The sequence below is a fragment of the Protopterus annectens genome, chromosome 14.part0 (assembly GCF_019279795.1).
Source record: "Protopterus annectens isolate FY-2018-M chromosome 14.part0, PAN1.0, whole genome shotgun sequence".
NCBI lineage: Eukaryota > Metazoa > Chordata > Ceratodontiformes > Protopteridae > Protopterus > Protopterus annectens.
The window spans coordinates 362,497,954-362,518,272 of NC_056748.1; the positions used below are offsets into that span (position 1 = coordinate 362,497,954).

At 40.8% G+C, this 20,319-nt stretch overlaps 1 protein-coding gene across 7 annotated transcripts in view; it reads right to left on the reverse strand.

Moving 5' to 3' along the window:
• PPP3CB (protein phosphatase 3 catalytic subunit beta) overlaps window positions 1–20,319 on the reverse strand; it is a 1,778,441-nt gene that overhangs the window by 1,114,422 nt on the left and 643,700 nt on the right. For all 7 annotated transcript variants that reach the window (XM_044056087.1, XM_044056085.1, XM_044056086.1 and 4 more), the window contains exon 4: window positions 11,752–11,863. In XM_044056087.1, coding sequence (XP_043912022.1) covers window positions 11,752–11,863 — 112 coding nt within the window. The remainder of the gene's footprint in view (window positions 1–11,751; window positions 11,864–20,319) is intronic.

The following is a 20,319-nucleotide window of genomic DNA, read 5'->3' on the forward strand; positions in this document are numbered from 1 at the left end:
GCTTTCTCTGCACAAAGACCTACCAAAGACAGTAGTATTTTCTTACAGTCTGCTTCCCTCTGGATCATCAGTTTTCTGTTAATGTTGTTGAATGTTTCCCTCCCCTCCACAAAACCACACTGATCCACATCTATCACTTTTGACATAACATTTGCCATTCTTTTGGCCATTATAGACAAACACTTTATAATCATGGTTTAGTGTTGAAATGGGCCTGTATGAAGCTGATTCTGATGGATTTTTACCCACTTTAGGTATTACAGCCACCACCACTTTCTTTCAGAATGTTGGTACTTCTGCTCCTCTTAAAATAACATTAAACAAAACCTTCAAGATCTTTAGCAGTTTTTTTCCCTCCTAGCTTCCAAACTTCTACAGGAATACCATCTATTCCTTGGGACTTTCCTGTCAAGGGCACCCGCAGGCAGGTGCAAGGGGGTGCACTTGCACCCCCCTGGATTTTCTTAGCGCTATCTGGCAATTTGGCAAAACACACTTTTTTTTCCACTTACTTTGTTTTTTCCCCCGTAGCCTGCATTGTTATTTGTTCAGAACTGTTACTGGAGATGGCGTGGCAGGCAGTCACGACTGACGAGTCTGACGTGACGACGAGCCTCAAACTCCTCCTTAAATAATCGTAGTTGCAATTTGATTATGGAAGACTGCAGGTGGACGTCGGTGGAACAGTATTCCTGATGACGATTTCAAACCAAACCATCGTGTTTTGTGTGGTGAGTGGTGGAAGGACTGGACTGGTGGTGGTGCGTATCATGGTGTTGGTATTATTACAAGAAGAGAAGATAGGTTGGGTTTTTTTGTACTTGTGAAGTTGTGACTGACTGAACACTTGGCGCCAAAATGCAAAAGTGGCATGGCACACTTACTTGAGTGTGTGAGAGTGAGTGGTGCTCTGGACTGCACCCTCGTCCTCCGTGTCTGAATCCCTACATTAAAAAATCCCACTTTCAACCCTCGATTGTGTTGTGCACCAATTCAACGTCCGACCAACCGTCCCTCCAGGTATCATCACGATGTGATGAGCTGCCATCTTGCTTTCCTTTTCCTCGTGTGCTTTTCTGGCAGTGGCTGCCCATACTAAAGCTGGCCATGAGGATGAGGCCATAATCTAGTATATTTAGAAAAGCTGAGTTGAAGAAAGTGACTGTGTCATTTAGAGGAAGAGTTCTTAAGGGAGTCATGTTACATTTTTAATTTTTAATGTTTCACTGACTATATCTTTGCAGAAAGAGGTTAAGTTGCGAACTTTACTGTAATTATTTTGTTAATGTAATGTGTCTGAGGATAATTGTGGGCAAGTAAGTTAACATTTAGGTTATCAGGTAGACGGTGTTGTTCTTGTTAGTATTAAATCTAAGACTGAATATTGCAGCCAGAGAGGAGTATTTATTTATCTGCTAGGCTACATCTTTTTTAACCAGATTTCTGTAATGATGAATATGTCAGGGAGAGTATAGGGATATGGATGCATGTGTATCTTGAATTTTACTGATGAGGCTTCTTACATTTGCATTTAAGAAAATGAATGCCAGAGTATCTTTTTGAGAAGAGTGGACAGATTGAGTGGAGTTGGCAAATGGGAAGCTGAATTTGGTGTGGTGGTCCTGGATTGGGATGTATATCTCCACAGGTAGATAAGGAGTTGAAATGGAAGTAGGTATGAAATGGCCAGAGTTGTTTATTTATTGTTTTTTGTGTGTGTCTGTCTGTGTGTGTCTTTGTGTGTGTGTCTGTGTGTGTGGTTTGGGGTAGAAAAATAATTAATAGAGAAGAATTTGAGGGAGAAGTTATTAGTATTGTAAATTTGATGTTATCTATAAGAAAGGAGACCGTGTGGTATAGAATTGCATAGTTCAGATGATATGTTTTGATAGAATGAGTTATTGTAGTTGCTTAAGGTGTGGGTTTGTGGGAGACTTATAGTGAGCTGGTAGTACACATATGTTTGAGTTAGAAAAGATAGTAGAGATAAATTGAGGAAAAAGAGAAAATTGCTTAGAAACATGTTGGGTGTGTTAAAGAAAGTCTTAGAACCTTAGACATTATTGTGAAGACAGGATAGTATTGGTCATAGGATCATAGGAGGTGGTAAATACTGATGTGTTTTTTGAGTACTGCGAGGCTGACACTCAAACATGAATCTCTTTTTTTTTTTTTTTTCATAGAGGAGTTGTGGATGTAAAGCATATAGTACTAAGAAGTCTGAAAATTTATTTAGCGATTTCAATTCTCAAATAATCTAAGTGGTTTGCCAGACAACTATCAATTTTATGAGGGACAGACCAAAATACGAAGTAAACATCTGGGCATTATGCGACAAAATGGACAGTTGAAAGGTCTGAAACCATGAATAATCAAGGGTAAAGGCTGTAACTGACATGATGGTTGCTAAATAAGGACAAAGCCTAAAATGGTAGGGGGGGGGGATAAAGGCACAAAAATAGGGTTGCATTTTGTTTATTACTCTTATAAGCTCAAAACATTGCTAGACTATCAGGTTTTGTGTTGGCATGCATATCTTTAAAGATGCAAGTCTGGTATGAAAATGTGTTTGATTATTCAGTGACATCAACCCTTAGTGGATTTCTGCAAAGTAGGGTTGTTCAGGTGGGTGGAAATTAAGCATATGTGCTTTATCTGTCTTCTTGCTGTTTTGGGGGGGGGGGGGGTTAGAAACTGTACTGTAGTGCATATTGTTTGGGCTGTTTCAGGTGACTGACGATAGATGCAGCCTGAAGACCAAAGAATGATGGCCTCATTGCAGATGGCTGGAGCATAAGTTCATTGGTTGTTACTAGACTGACAAGCACTGCTGTCCTTACAAGCCTAGCCGAACACTTCAAACTACATTGGTCCTCAGTATCACTGGGACATGTTAGTAGGGAGGTAACAAAGGATTTGTAGGAGGTGGTGTTAGTTAGGATAACACTTATTGATGGCACAGGGCCAGGGGCCAGACCATGGTAAATTTATTATTTCCCATCCAATTTTCAAGGCTACCTTTGAATGGGTCCCAGATGAACTCTATTTTACATGCATGGACAGCCTGTTCTGTGGTGCTAGGATCCTTTTGGACACACGTCTATATCTCCAGCACATTCTATGTTTACCTCTCAATTGAAGTTCATATCCCTGGACCTAGTATTTCTGATGTTTGTTTTGCACATGTCCAACAGATCCATCACAGCTAGGTCCGAGGGAAGCCCTATAAGCCATGTAAAGATCCCCTTGATACACAAAAAATCTGGCTATGTACAGCCCCCATCCCATGGTTCAAAGCATCCACCTGTACAACACAGGGGCTTCTCCCAAAGCTGCTTCTTTAAGCTTCTGGAATGCCTGCTCACATGCTGTGGTCCATACCTTATCTGGCCTGTGTATTTCTGACATCGGTACAGCACAATTCAATCATACTGTTAAATATTTTTGTTTCAAATGTGTAGTTGTTTGTGAAAATCAAAGTCTGTTTTTTTTCTGTCATGATTAAATGGATCTGTTTTGGGTTTTTTTTTTCTTCCATTTTCCCTATCCTGGTAACTCGATCATCTTGTTGGCATTTCTGGACTGCACCTCTACTACTAGCTACCCATTTTTCTGATGTTAAAGACCAGCTGAGTAGTGAAAATAATATGCCCTGTACTGTTTGGCACAGAGCAGCAAATGAACCTGCTTTGTGTTTAGCGATAGGCAGCATTCAATATTCTGTCAGTGCAGCCTTTCGTGGAATATTTCCCTCTCCAGCATAAGGTGCACTCTGCATGTCTTTTACATTTTAACTTGCCAGAGTACCTTCTCATGGCACCTACATGCTTAAACCAGAGCGTGCACAATTCTGGCACAAGTTGACACACACTTTCCCCTACATACAACTGTTTGTTTACTTGATAAGTCAGGTGGAAGCAAAAGAATGGAGGCAGAAACTCAGGAAATGGAAGTGCATACTAATAAGACAGTTGGATTAGACTGGCCAAATATGTTTCATAGAGTAGTCTATGTTTGGCTTTATGAAATAATACTGTGTGTACCTGCTAATTAGTGACAGACATTCAGTTTTACATGTCATATCCTTTAGTAAAATGCTTACTAACACAAATCCTGTTGTGTTATTCTAGCAACTTAACTTTATAAGTTCATCAGAGCAATATTTTGAATCTGTCCCGGTTTATTTTAGGCTTTGTCCAGATTTCTTTTACTAACAGGTTGTGTGTGTGTGTATGTGTGTGTGTGTGTGTGTGTGTGTGTGTGTGTGTGTGTGTGTGTGTGTGTGTGTGTGTGTGTGTGTGTGAGAGAGTGTGTGTGTGAGAGAGTGTGTGTGTGTGAGAGTGTGTGTGTGAGAGTGTGAGTGTGTGAGTGTGTGAGTGTGTGAGTGTGTGAGTGTGTGAGTGTGTGAGTGTGTGAGTGTGTGAGTGTGTGAGTGTGTGTCTGAAATGACCTACTTAGAGTTAGCAGGTGGAATTTATTTTCAAGGAATTGAGAGCTTCAAGGGAAGAGAAGTTTACTGCTGCTCATCATGCTAGGTTTGTAAAAATATGCAACTCTTTTGTTTAGCAAATTGTATCATTGTAGTATAGAATTTTAAAGCAGTGTTAGTAGCACAGCAGGTAGCATACTTGCATCTTGATACAGAGGGCTGTAGCTTTTACTCCCACAGCGTGTAAATGTGTATTTTAAGGGGATGGGGTGCTGCAGTCCTGTCCTGAGTATGTCCCTTTGGTGCCTAGTAACTATGAACCTCGTTTTCAGCTTGTCACATATTCCCTGTTGCAATATACCAGCTTACCATTTCTTTTAATGTAACATAGGCAATTTATTCTTCTAGGGCAATGGGCACTACATTTGTAGATGAAACACTGAAATGTATGTTTTATAGCAACAATCTCTTCATTACTTTCAGATCTTTTTATTGTGGAATTCAGATGACTTCTGCAGACTGCAGAGATTGTGCATGTGGAGTAATATTGGTGGATTATAATGACAGAAGTTTGAGTGGCCTTTTATGTTTGAAATGTTCTGAACTAGGCAGTTTGTCATTACTGGTTCATATGTTTTGAATTGTTTCACTGCTTACTGGAAAATGTTCAAAACTGTAAATTTAAAATACACTCTTAACAGGTGGTGCAGGTGCTGTACAAGGGATATAATTCAATTATAGGTTCATAGGTAGGTACTAGGCTATTGGCCCTAGGGCCTATATAAGCCTAGCCAAAGGTACCCTGGCTTTCGCCACCCAATAAAATTATTTTCCTGTGCCACTGTCGAGCAGAGCCACAGAAGTGATCCCCAGAGTGAATTTCCTATCTCCCATCAGGAACATGAATCACCATACTTTTGCATGGGCCCAAAAATGTGTGCATTTGATATGCTTTGAAAACGGCCCAAAGGTAAACTTAACCTGCCACTGCACAGATGCATTCTCTTTGAATGTGGGTTTCAATGCTGTTTCAATCAATGTGAGTTTCAAAAGCAGAGACGTTTTAATGCTAAGTCTGTTTTCATTGCAAGACTGTTGCTTTGTTTAGTAAATATGAAATGCGTGCTGCAGTGTTTCTGCTATAAAATTTGAAATAAAAGTTGTGAATTAAATCCAAATATCTGTAATCATTGTAGAAGTAAAGCATAAGACAGTATGCATACTGATAGATTTGAACAGTGTCTGTGGCAAATGGCGAGAAATAGCCAAGTAATGGGACAGTGGAATGGCTGTGTGTGTATGTGAGGGACTGTGTGGGGGGCGGGGCTGCGTGGGGTAGGGGCGGTGGGGTAGGGGGCGGGGCTATGTGGGTGGGGCTGCATGGGCAGAGCTCTGGGTTTTGCACCCCCCCCCCTGCAAAAAATCCTGCGGGCTCCCTTGTTTCCTGTATATTAGTTATACATCACCATCTTTATCGCATCTCCTCCTATCCTAACTGTTTGCAATTGAGGCTCATCTACCTCTAACCTTGACATATTTAATTCTTCCATAAACATTTCCATTTGTACCTTTTCCCGATTTCCATATTTCTCTGCTTTATACAGATTTTCATATAATCCAAAATATTTCTAATACTTCTATAGGATCTCTTGTTATCTTTCTTGTTACAGGCACCCTAAGCTTGGCAACAGTCCTTTCTAATTTCTGTTGCCCGAATCATTGTGCTAAAAATGTTTGTGCTCTAGTTATCAAAAATAGTTGCTTAACAGCAATCTTTCTAAACTCATGCATATTACTGAGGTAATCCTTTATGTTCAGTTTAGCATCTGCAATTGCTCCTCTTCTTGTTCGGAGAGATTCCCCCTATTTTGTAATACTTTAAAAATGTGTCAGTCCCTCTAAATAATTCTTGTTACTTATTAACCACATCTCCTTTTCTTTTATTTCCACTCTATTTTTTAAACTCCACTTTAACTGTATCCCACTCCCTAACTATACTTTCAGAAGAAATTTCTATTTTCTCTAATAGCTCCTGAATAACTTCTACTACCCATTCCTTAAATTCCTCCCTTTTCAACAGACAGGAAAACCATATGGCGTGATTGAGTGTTATAAGTGATGTCAGAAGGCCTTGAAATAAGTGAAGGAAAGATGGGGGTTAGTACACATTTGAAGGGAGAATTTGGATAACCTGAAGCAGTTTAAGTTTTGTAGTGATGAATGAAAGCTGGCTGAAGAGAATGCATGTAGGCTGGATGCAGATACAAGGTGTAAAGAGGATGGGGTGCATAAGCTTGAACACGTTATGTCAGATCACAGGACAGTACTGATGGGGTGGAAGTAAACTTCAAGGAAAGAGCAAATAAAGTAGTTACAAGACACAGTAGTTCAAATAACTGAGGAAAATAGGAATAGGAGCGGGGAAAAGGGAGTGGGATGGAGTCAACCTTGCCTGGCAAGTACAGATTATGGGTTTCAGGTGATTAAAAGGAAGAAGTTACTGGATGGGAATTCAGGAAAGGAGTGCTAAAATACATGAGGTTAAAGGGCAATTAAAAGGGTCAGAAGAAACACAGAAAGAGGTGGAGCTGGGGAGGAAGGGAGCCATACAGCAGGGTAAGGGTGAGGTGGAATCAAAGTTGTTGCTGAAGGTTGAAATGCCAGAAGAGACAGGTTTGGGTTTCAGGAGTGAAGATGGGAGATGTGAAGAGTGTAGTAGTGAACAGGAAAATAAGATTTTCACAGAATTTTACAAAGAACTATACATGAATGTAGAGGGGGAGGAGAAAGGTTAGTAGAGTGATGGAGAAATGTAGTGGAGGAAGAGGACTGTGTTACTCCACATGGATAACAGTATAATGGAAGCTGCGGCAGCTAACACGCATAAGGAGGGGTAAAAAGGGATTAAGGCATGGGGCCCTAATCGATTTTGTACTGACTTACAAAATGGTGGTTTATGAGGCCAAATCTGCCGACTGGATTTACTTAACAAGGTTTTAAGGAATGGATGATGCCTATGCTCTATGGATGAGGCATTTATATTTTTCTTACACAAAGTGAAAGTAGAGCATGGGGATCCATTAATTTTATGTTAATACGCCTGAGCAATGTAAATGCAGTATTAATGGCTAGCATTTTAATGTCAAATCTAGACTTATTTTTTTTATCTAAGGTGTTGAGAGGTACAGACATGTTTTATAAAGAGGAGATAGTCTATGGAGCACTGGGAGTTGTTATTACATTTTGTGAAGTGGGCAAAAGCAAATTAATTATTTGGTCTTTATAGTTTAATGTATCAGAAAAGGTTGTTGTCCAACATAAGTCCATTAATGGGGTGAAAGCTCTGTACTGACAGCCAGAGGTGAAGGCTAGGATTCACAGGGAATGGTCAATGTGGTAAGGTTAGACAGAAGAATAAGGCAAGCCTGCCTTCTGTCCCCAGCACTATTTATGACAGGTATGGAAAAGTTAGCATACAAGGATTAGAGTGTAAGAGGGTGGGGAGTGAAAGAAATTGGAGTATTCTGAACATGTCTGTGAATGACTGCATTGTTAGAAGATCCAGATAGAATGTTAACACAAATATTACAGGGGTCTGAGTATTTTGGAAGAGTTAGGGTTGTGTCATCATTCCTAGAAATCAAGGGTTATTACAAATGGGGAGGATGCTCCTCTGAGTTTGCCCTGCATGCACTGTATATGTGGCATAGTACTAAGAGATCAGTATATCCATCATTTGGGGAAATTTGGGATAGAAGCTGAAAGGGAGTTGAAGGACTAGGTGGGGAAGATGTTGGGTGGTTGAGGAAAGTGGTGAGTCTCTAGAGTTGAGGTAATTACAAAAGGCATGCTGCCTATTTTTTGCTGTCTAGCTAGGCAGGTGCATATCACCATCCCAGCTGCCTACCTCATTCTAGGATGATGAGGTGTACTTGCCTTTGTGGTAAGCTGTAGCAGTGAACATACTGTACAGAATAAGAAGTTTGGAGAATAGCTTACTGAGGTAGAAGATCGACAAGGAGATGAAAGACAGAGAGACAGAGAGGGAGAGAGATGAAGTTGTGAGAAACATGGAGTTGAATATGGATAAATGGGTGCATATACAATGGTGTGGAGGTGGGAGTGGAGGGGAAGTTCCAAGTTTATTAAATTTACTGGAAGTTGAAATTAGCCAGGAATTTAGGGCAACAATTAAAAAGTGGGCAAAAGGTCACAGTGACAGAAGATGTGTGGGTATTAGATGGGGAGAGAGAGCAATGAAGGAGCTATGGGATGGAAAGATTTTATTTAGGGGAAGGAGACTGGTGGGTAGCGAGAATGGTGGTACAAAGGCTAAGGTGACAGGACAGATGGAAAGAAGGTCAGGATTACTGGAAGTGGACTGGAGAAAAAGACAGACTGGGAGGACTTGAGTTATACATAGAGATTTGGGCAAGAAAGAAGCAAGATAACAAATGGAAAGGCTGATGCAAAGCTGAACAACAGAGTAATATATGGGATAAGGAAGGCATGTGGGATGAGGCATGGGGGTGGCAAATCAATAAAGGAAGGGAAGCCCAGTATACGATTTGTATTTAAGGTATTCTGAGTTAGAGGAAAGATGTTGGCAAGAATTTGAAAGGGGATATATGGCAAAAAGGTGGAAAACCTTTTATGGAACAGAAGACAGACTGGGAACAGGGAGTATATGAGGAAGAAACTAGCAACAGCAAGACTCTAGCAGAAGGTGGTGAAAGAGGTTAAATTATGAGTGATAGAGCAGTCGATGACATGTTTGATACAGGGCAAGAGAAACTAGACAAGAGAGAGCTTAAGGCAAAGAGAAGGTTGTTGGGAGGAGATGAGGCAGAATATGGAAGAAGTGGTTAGGGTAACTTGGAATAAAATAGGCAAGAGAAAGGATAATGGAAAGAGTGTATGGTATGGGGGGGGTTAGTGGTGGTCAAGCTCTGGTACATGAAGATGGTGTTGGCTGCGTTAGAGTGGAGTGATGTCATAACAGCCAATGATGCCTGCTTTGAATCTGGCAAGACAGATCCATGCTGGGAGGAGGTGTACATGCTTGCAGGAAAACAATTATGCTAGGTGAAGTTACTGCTATATGGATGGGTGTTTAGTTTATTTCTAGAAAAATCTTAAAAGAACAGTTAGAGAGAGACACCGATAAGAAGGAAGAGCATAACTCCTCGAAGAGATGGGAGAACAGAAGAGTAGAAGCTTGTTAGGTGAAACTTATGATACTAGAGGAAGCTGGTTTGGGGAGGAAAATAAAACACAGGGAACAGTACATTTATTTTCAGCTCAGATTAAACTTTAGTACAGCGGGAGAGGAAAAGGGAGTCTTGTACGTGTTTGTAATTATGGTAGCAATACAGGATATGCTCATTATAACCCACAGAAATGGCAGACTGTATAATATTGCCATAAAGATGGGGTCTTTGGGAATTCTGTAAGAACAGATGGTTCGTTCATTACATATACACAATTAACATACTTGTTACCTGAATTAATAATGACTGAATTTGCTTTGACCATCTGTTTTTAACACATACACTTGTGGTAAGTGTTGATAATTTTTGAAGAATTTCACCACATTACAATTTTTATATCTGAAGATATAAACAGGATCATGTGCATGTGTTTCCTTTTTAGCTGTGTAAAACAAGCAACAATTATAAAAAATACATTCTAACTTTATAAGTAGTAAAGGTATAGATATGCCCTTACATATTCAGCTAGCAATGTGTTCCAGATTTACTGTAGATGCGGAACCAAGAATCATAAAAATAATCTCTCAATTTTCTTTATATGGTCTTTAGTTTAAAAGCTTAGCAGCAACAGTTGCACAAATAAACAGAATTTAACATTTTAAGGATGGCAAATCCCTATGTGTGTAAGGGAGGGATGTTTATGAATGAAAAGCTGTCTTTATTGTGGGTCTATATTATAAGACCGAAACTGCATATGTGCGACTACATAAAAGTTGACACAATGCACGAAACCTAAAAATAGAAAATGGCCACATAATTACATTTTTCCCTAGGGAAAAAACCTTATGTGGCCGTTCACTAAAAAAAATAATTTAGCACCATAAACAGGTGGGGTGCTTTGCCCCCCAACTAAATATACCAATTCCGAGATCGCACTATAGGGAAGGAAAGGGCAACTCCATGAAGTTGGCCAACTATCTCCTTGCCCTATGACACATTCATCGAATCGCTTAAATGCAATTCGATGAATATGTGTCACTGTTTCCATATTCGCTCGGAAGCATTTTCGTGCTTCTAATATAGATCCTTTTTTGTTAGGGTAAACAGTGCCTGTTCCTATGACAAAGTTTCTAATTCAATGCAAGAGAAGTCTGCTTTTACAAATACAATCAGAAATCAAACAGTAAAAACATGTTTGCTGTTCTTGGTGATTACTGAAGCACAGTTTGTAATGACAAAGTAATCACTAACACAATGATAGTAGGAAATAAAATGTAGCACAATCATGAAGTAAGCAGCTCAGAAACATGTACCATCAACAGCTAGAAACGACACAGTTAAAGCAAGTACCTGTCACTAACAAATATTGACTTGAACTAGTGATGAACTGCTGCAATATAACTGGAAAGGAGTGTGAAATGTTACTTAAGAGGCATCATACATTAGACACACTGTGGTGGCATAAAATTAACTGCAAAGTGCAAGAGGTTTCCCAGATCAACAGCAGTACAAGTCTCATTTCTATTTATCTTCTCACATGCACCTGTTGAAAAATGCAAACAGCATGTAGGAACAATACTCAAACTTGTTCAGGTTCATAGATTCATAGGTAAAGACTAAACAATCAGTCTGCAGACTATTACATACCTAACCAATAACCAGACAGTGACTCTGTACCTTGTGTATGTGAGGCATCCTTAATCATTATGCCAAACCCCAACCCCTTACTGTGCTAAGGACAAAAGAAAATCTTTTTTCATATCAGTCTGGAAAAACATGAGAAAATGAGCAAAAATAGGCCCTGAACTCTGCAAACAATCTCTCACAGAATTAACTTTTTCACTGTGTTCTGTGTGCAGTATGCAGCAAATTACTTTTTCATCCCCTCAATCCTCTTGACAAAATGCTGCACTTTTTCACCAATTCAAGTCTACACAGAGCTTTGATGAATGTTTGTTTAGAATCTTCCTTTAATCCAATTAAATCTGGTGCTATAAATAAAGCGGGTCTAATTTTATATTCAGAATAAAAAATAACTGTAAACAACAAAACTGTTTACCTGATACCTTACTTTGCCCCAGTATACTGCATCTTCTTTAGAAGTTTACTTACACTCTTGTTTGAAGGTGAAGTATTCTGTAAGATGTCTGCATTCATGATTGCCCCTCAGGAGAAACAAGGTATCCGGGTATAAAATCTTCAACACCCATAAGTATAGAACGCACTGGTGGGAAAACCATAAGACATAATTTGAGTAAACAGAGATATCATTGGGGTAAAAATGAGGTTAAACTGGAACTACAGAGTGCTAGATTCTACAGACATACAAAATCCCCAAATCCCCAGACATATGCACAATATTTAAATATCCTACATAAAAAACAATTACGGACAGTCATGCAAGTACCATGCAGGCTACAGTTACTGAGATTATGTAGTACATTGTGGCCAACAAAGGTTAGAAAAGGAAATTTTAGTAATTTCTATGGAACAGCAAAGACCCTGGCCCTTACAACAGTGTAAAACAGCTCCACAAACACCAAAAGAGGAAAGGCAAAACAATAGATGAAATGCATAAAAACTGTACACATTCTTTTCTGACAGACCTGGATCACAAATTCAAAGGCACCTAGCCAACAAAAGTCCTGATCCAGAAACAAGACTAAAAGGAATGCATCCATCTTTATAAGGCCTCTGTCAAAGAATGGAAGTATTTGCTATATAGGTTCACCCACACCAGACTCATAAATGATGTTTAAAATGCATCTCTTATGTCGTTATTGCCATTACATTTCTTGCAATGCACTCCAAAACTCAACCGCTCTTACTAAACCACTTTTCCTTCTTCACAGTTGGGCTTGCCACACCTACAGAAAGCTTTCTTCCAGTTGGGAGATAATGCACAGCATACTATATGTAATCTTATGTCTTCCTTAGTCTTTCCATCCTTTCTTATTAGAAGTCAAAAGAAAAATATTTTTTGGCTTCATCTGCATGCTTTCTGGCTGACCATCAGCTGCTGTTTAGTGCTGATCCGAGAGCTCCTTTTACAGTAATGTTCCCAGAACTATCCAGCACAGCAGGGACTACACCAGTGGTAAATCAAAAAAACACAGATGGGGTTAGAGTGGACATGCACGATCCTGCATGCCAGTATGCCCTAACTGGGAGGAGCTACTGATGTCACGCACACCCCTGCAGGTAATACCACTTAGCTCTGTCCCCCTTAGCATTTTGCTTCACAGTTATAGCATTGTTCCCATTACCAAAATATCTTCCCATCAAAATAGATGTTTGATCATTGACAGAAACTCTCCCTTCTGGAGAGGATGAGCCAGCAAAAAGACTCTCCTTCCCAGCTAACCTTATCTGCCTCTCCAGTGATCGAGCTGCTAGCCTTGTCTATACCACAGAGCCAGGCTGTTAAAAGAAAATTCTGTTTTCACCTATTTCTTCAAAAAATGCCGCAGCATTGTTGGCCATATCACATATCACTCTTCCTTAAACACAAACACTGTTTTCTACAATGCAATTTGGTTTACTCCATAGACATCATAAACACTCAGCTCAGGCATTTTACTCATTTATATGACTGGTTTGGAAAGTGCAAAAAGTACAGTTTTGTACCTACCATAAATGTAGGTGTTCGAGTGTCTTCACTGCTGCAGTCATTACACTTGGGTTATCCTGCTGTCAGGCGGTCCCGCAGTCGGCCAGAGTTCCAAAGTCTTGGTCCGGTGTTGGTTGCCGTTGCCTCCTCCCTGACGTCAGTGCATCAGGGGTATACAAGAAGCAGCCAACGCCATTTTCTTCAGTTTTTCTTGCCCCAGATGTCAGGTGTCCCCAAAAAGATAGGCAATACATATTGCTTACAAAACATACAATAAGGTAAAAATAAAACCTTCAGTAACCAGCAAATACACCACATAGGTAGTATAGTGTAGACAGTTATAGATAAGCCCCAGCTAAGAAAGAGGGGATGGCGGGTGGGTAACCAGGACTGCAGCAGTGAAGACACTCGAACATCTACATTTATGGTAGGTACAAAACTGTACTATGTTCATCGTGTTTCACTGCTGCAGTCATTACACTTGGGTTGAATCCCAAAGCTGAGACAGGGTGGCTGGTTCTATAGAGGATTTGGTGTGGCTATGAGGCCCTGCAGTACTGCAGTGGCGAAGCCAGCTCTGGATCTAGAGTAAAGAGGCAAGTGATAATGCTTGTTAAAGGTGTGCACTGAACTCCAAGTTGCAGCTTCCAAAATTTCTTTGGTAGGTACTCCTCTAAGGTAGGCAGTAGAAGTTGCAGTTGCCCTGGTGGAATGTGGTCTAATGTTAGATGGTACAGGTTTCCCATGCTGTGTGTAGCAGAACCGGATACAGTGTCCTATCCACTTTGAAATGGTCTGCTTTGAAATAGCCTTTCCCTGTGATCTTGCACCATAAGATACAAACAATTGTTCAGTTTTTCTGAAAGCTTTTGTTTTGCCCAAGTAGAAGCGTAATTGCCTGTGTATGTCCAAGGAATGTAGAATTCTCTCTCCTTTATTCTGGGGGTTTGGATAAAATGTTGGCAAGTGAATAGTTTGGTTAAGAGCCACACTGGATACCACCTTAGGCATAAATGAAGGGTTTGTTCTTAAGGAAACCCTGTCTTGGTGGAAAATAATGAAAGGCTCCACTGCCATTAGTGCCTGTAGTTCTGAGACTCTTTGTGCTGTGGTTATTGCCAGTAGCAGAGCAGTTTTCCATGATACATATTTTAATTCTGCTGAATTGTCTGGCTCAAAAGGAGGTAAAGTGAGTTTTCCAAGACAAAATTGAGGTCCCAAGTAGGTGTTGGTGCTCTCCAGGGCGGTCTTATGTTTTTAGCCTCTCTGAGGTACTGCTTTAGCAATGGATGAGAGAAAATAGGAGGATCGGTGTTGTAATGAGCAGAGATGGCAGAAGCGTGGATCTTAATGGATGAGAAGGATAGTCCTTTGTCCAGCATCTCAGTTAAGTATTGTAGTATCTGAGGAATGTTAGGGACAAGAGGGTCAAGTCTTTGAGCCTGGTTCCAGGCACAGAATCTCTACCACTTTTCTGAATAAGATTTCCTGGTGCTAAGCCTCCTGGCCTCCAAATTGACATCCATAACAACTTTAGAGAGAGGTGTTGTCTGTTTGGCTAATGAATCTGCCATGCAGCCAGGGATAAGGTTTTGAGCTGACTGTGCAGGATCTGATTGTTTTGCTGAGTCAGAAGGTGTGGAATTTGAGGCAAAATCCAAGGTAGGCCTTGAGCTAAGTTGTTTAAGATTGGGTACCAATGCTGGCGTGGCCAGTTTGGAGCAATCAGAATCATCTGTGGTTTTTCTTGTCTGGCTTTTAGGAGTACCTTTGAAAGGAGAGGCAGAGGTGGGAAGGCATAAACGTTTAGGCTTTTCCAGCTGAACGAAAGAGCATCCACTTTCCAAGCTTGTGTGTGATAAGTCTTTGTTCAGAATTTTTGTAGTTGGCAATTCAGTGGGGAGGCAAAGAGATCTATGTCCAGGCACCCCCATTTTTGCATTATCATGCTGAAAACTTGTGGGTCTAATTTCCACTCGTGAGGATCCATGATGTTTCTGCTTAAGTCGTCTGCCAGAGTATTTTTCTTTCCTGGCAGGAATTGTGCTTGCAGATGAACTTGATAAGTTAGAGCTGTGTTCCACGAGGTCATGGCTTGTCTGCATAGGGGGTAAGAAGGAATGCTCCCTTGCTTGTTTATGTACCACATTACTGTGGTGTTGTCTGTCTTTAATAATAATTGTCCTGGATGTAGAAGGTCCTTGAAAGCTGTTAGGGCATTTTGTACAGCCGACATCACTTTTTGATTGATGTGAAGATGCATTTGGCCTGTGGTCCATTTGCCCTGAATGCATTTTCCTTCCATGTGTGCTCCCCCAGGCGTAATCCGAAGCATCTGTTGTTAAAGTCTGCCTGGCTGTGGGAAGAGTGAAAGGCTGACCCTTGTTGAGGTGACATGCCTGTGCCCACCATCGAAACTCCTGTTGTAGGCAGGGAATTAGTGGTATTACTATTTCCAAGTTGTGAGAGTACTGTGTCCAAACACATTTTAGGTACCACTGTAATTTCCTCATATACAGTCTGGCATATGGAATTAGTAATATCCAGGATGCCATGAATCCCAAGGTCTGCAGAATTTTTCTTGCAGGGAGTTGGGACTTAGTTGCCATCAATTGAAAATACTGAGTAAGTTGTCCTTGTTTGTCTGGCGTGAGATAAGCCATCTGGGCCGTTGTATTTAAGTTGGTACCCAGGAATATTATCTCTTGTGAGGGCACTAGTTTTGACTTCTTTTCGTTTACTGTGTACCCTAGGCAACTTAACAACTTTTTTACAAATGCCAGATGCTTTAGAAGAATGTCCTTGGTCTCTGCTTGAATCAGGCAGTCGTCCAGGTATGGATATATTTGAATTCCTTTTTGTCTGCAAAATGCAATTACTGGTGCCAGGCACTTGGTAAAGACCCTGGGCACAGTAAATAAGCCAAAGGGCAGTGCAGAGAATTGGTAGTGCATTGAACCAGCTATGAATCTGAGGTATCTTCTGCAATTTTGTCTGATAGGGACATGCAGGTATGCCTCTTTGAGGTCCAAAGTAACAAGCCAATCTTTCTTGCCCAACATGGGAAGGAGCTGCTGTAGTGTCAGCATTTTGAATTTCGGAACATCCAGATATGTATTTAGAGTGGAAAGGTCTAGTATGGGTCTCCAAGCTTTGTCCTTTCTGGGTACCAGGAAGAGTCTTGAGTAAAATCCTTGTCCTTGTTCCTGCTGTGGTACTTTTTGAATAGCTCTCATGTCCATGAGGGCTGTAATTTGTTTTTGTACCTCTGCCCATTGATTTTGTGGCAGGTCTGGCATTCCTTTTAGCCTTGGTAGAGTGTGAAAGTGGAACCTGTAACCTTGAGACACAATATTCAGCACCCATTTGTCTTGGGTGATTGCTTGCCAGTTTTGTGAAAAAAGTGCTAGTTTCCCCCCTAAGGGAGCTGCCAAAAGGGAAGAGTTTGGCATTGGAAGGGGGAAGTCATTGGGACTGTTTCCTGTAAGGTTGTGACTTGTCCTCACCTCCTTTTGGGTTTGAAGCACCCCACTGTCGTGGTCTGTAAGAGCCTTGGGGCCGAGATCTGCCTCTTGGGCGTCTGTATCTGCCTCTTTGTGGCCTGTCTGACACTGGAAAGGACCAATTTTTAGTAGGCCAATTCCTGCTAAATCATGGTGGCTGTACCTGTAAGAAATCCTTCACTGTTTGCATAGATTTTGCCTTATCGTCCATTTTCTTTAATACCTCTTCTGCCTTAACACCAAATAAAATATCTTGCTGTAAAGGAGCATCCAATAATTTTGCCTTAACATGGTCTGGTAAGCTTTGTTCCTTTAACCAAGCATGTCTTCAAATCACAGATCCTGTAACTGCTGCTCTACAAGAAGCTTCTAATGAATCAAAACCACATTGCAAAGTATGCTTTCCCACTTGTTCAGCTGCATGCAATAAATCCTGCATTTCCTTAAGATCAGGTTGTTCTGCACTTGTACTCATTTTCTGTTTTAACTGAGACAGTAAATATTGTTGATATTTAAGCATGTGGAACTGGCAGTTTAAAGCCCTCACTGCTAAAGTTGCAGAGGTGTAAACTTTCTTCCCCCATCTGTCTAATGCTCTAGAATCCCTGTCCGAGGGAACTGGATTTTTAGCCGTGGAGGCCTTTACCCATTTGGGACCCTGGGAAATAGTTTCGGGGTCAGCAGCAGGGTTTTTATAAAGAAATTTGTGAGAGTTAGGGACTCTGTAGTACCTGTCTGGCTTGACTGGAGCAGGGGGTAAAGAATCTGGATTTCAACAGGATTCAGAGAACACATCGTCCACAATATCCAACACTGGCGGAATAGCAAGGGGCCTGTGCTGAGGCAATAAAAGAAAGTCTCCGAGCCTTTTCTTGGATTCTGAGTAATCCTGGCTCTCCCAATGGAAATGCTCCCTCATGGCATGTAAAGTTTCCCCAAAAGAGTAATTCTCAGGAGGAGAGGCTGAAGGAACTGATTCTTCAGCATCAGAATCCTCATAGGGGGGTATAGAATATCCCTGGTCTGAAGAGGAATCAGAATATATTGAAACCTGGTCAGAGGAATCACAGTCTGTATCCTGCCTAGGCCTTTTATCGGGAGTGTGATGGGAACCCCTGATCAGAGTAATTAAGTCTTCGGCCATTTTGAGCATCTGCTTTTTAGGCATGGAGGCCTGTCCAGGTGAATGCTGTACTTGCTTCTTTGTCTTTAATGTAGTTTTAGACTTGGCTGTAGATGCAATGGAAAGTTGTGAAGGTCTGAAAACACCCTCAGAAGCAGATGCCTGCTCAGCGGCTCCAGACCCATCTGAAGGGTTAGTCTCCATAGGTCCAACACCTTGAGTATCCAGAGGCCTAGGCAACTCCACATGGGAGTCGGTCGCGGCCTGTGGCTCTAAGGTAGCGGGTGGTCAGGGGCTGTGAAAGCGCCTCACTGAGAACCGGCAACTGGCCTAGAAGAGGCTTCGTCGTCAGCTTTGGGCCTCGGATGCCTGTCCTTATCTTTGTGTTTTTTTGTGAATTCCGGTTGGTTGTTCTGATGGCATGGTATAATTAAACCTACGGCCAAAGTAATGGCGAGCAAAATCAAACAGACGCTTAATAGTGCGTTTGTTAAATCTAGCACAAAACCGGCAACTAGTGACGTCGTGATCTGGGCCTAGGCATGGAATACAGTAAGAATGAAAATCCTTATGAGGTATTTGCTTCCCACAAGAAATACAATTATTAACTTTTACTGACATCGGTCTGAGGCAAGAAAAAGTTTCATCAATGGGGTACTTAGCTTTACTGAAGACTTCGGTTCTGAAAATCGAATTTGATATCTCAGGAGTCGGCCGACCGGCACTTGCAAACTGCTTTTGCTTTGGGCACCGCACGGCAAGAAAGACTGAAGAAAATGGTGTCGGCTGCTTCTTATATACCCCTGATGCACGGACGTCACGGAGGAGGCGACAGCAACCGACGCCGGACCAAGACTTTGGAACTCTGGCCAACTGCGGGACCGCCTGACAGCAGGATAACCCAAGTGTAATGACTGCAGCAGTAAAACACGATGAACATCTACAACTTTCCAAAACTACAGCTAATAAGATGTAAACGTGAAGCATGTAGGAGCTTACTTTTTTGACACATTTCATTTTATTCTTTTTTGTAAATCTATCTTACATAATTTGACATTAGATGCATTAATGCTCACCTCTCTTGGCTCAGCATATTCAGTAAGGCTTCTTTCAAATTCTCCACTCTAATAACAAAAACTTGAACATTTTACCTCTGTTATTATTTCTGCATAAACGTCAGACTAACCCTGTGAGACAGCTAACACTCTGATTCTTACCTATTACTAGTGCTCTATCTTGTTGCTTTCCCTTTCCTGGTTACTGGACTTCTTCACCTTCATCTTTTTCCCTTGTCATATTTTCCAGTGCCCCTAGATACACATCTGCCTTTATTTTATTTTGTTTTTCCTTACTGGGTTGGTCCAACTGGATTTAGTCAAATAAATAAATACATTTTTCAGTGGAGGTCAGGGAGGAAAGCTGCAATATATTACAAACATTTTTAAACAGACATTCAGTAATATATATGAACAGACATTATGAAATATACATTAACAATGATGCTAATTTCTCCCTGGGCCTCCGCTGAAAACAGGATCTGTGGAACCTAGTCGGACATTCCCGGTCAACAAATGTTAAATAAATAAAAAAATAAATAAATAAATAATTAGATTACATTATTAAGAAATAAAGGAAAATGAGCATTTAAAGAAGTTTATTAGCAGGTTTGTCAAACAGATAAGTGATTAGAAATTGAAAGAAATGGAAGTGAGGGAAGGATTTTGGTAGGGCAGAAAATGTTAATGTTGTAATTAGGAGATGGTTAATTAAGCAGGTTCAGAAACAAAATCCTTCATCATTGTTGATGTATACTTCGTAATGTCTGTTCATATATATTACTGAATGTCTGTTTAAAAAGATGAAGGTGAAGAGGTGCAGTAACCAGGAAAGGGAAAGCAAGAAATTCTGACAAAGGTGGTGGCCATGATTCAATCTTACAGTGCTGAAATTCCAAGCCTGAAGACCTGGGAATCTGTCTACTTTATCATATTGATTTGAATGAAACATACTTCCCCAATTTAGTCAGCAATACTGTCTCACTTCGAGATGAAGACAGAAGACTAGACCCCCAGAGCTGCTGTTGAAAGCTCAAGGTAATTATGACCATCTTTCTCACGTGTCCTGACTAAGACACCTGAATAACAAGGATAAATGAGGGAATAAGCACAGAAAAGATCGACTGGTTGTGCCATTCTGAACACACTATAGGTATGCAACTGCATGCTACATATGTTAAGATATATACAGCAGCATTCATTTACAGCTTGAAATATTGAGGGCTTTTGAAGATACCTACTAAATAGGACTTCCACTTTCAGAATACACTATGGGTAGAATCTACTCCTTCAGCATCCATTTATTGTGAATGATGTGATCTATGAGGGATCTTACAATGTTTCAGTGATAAAACAAGAAAACAGACATTTACAGCAAGACACCACCAT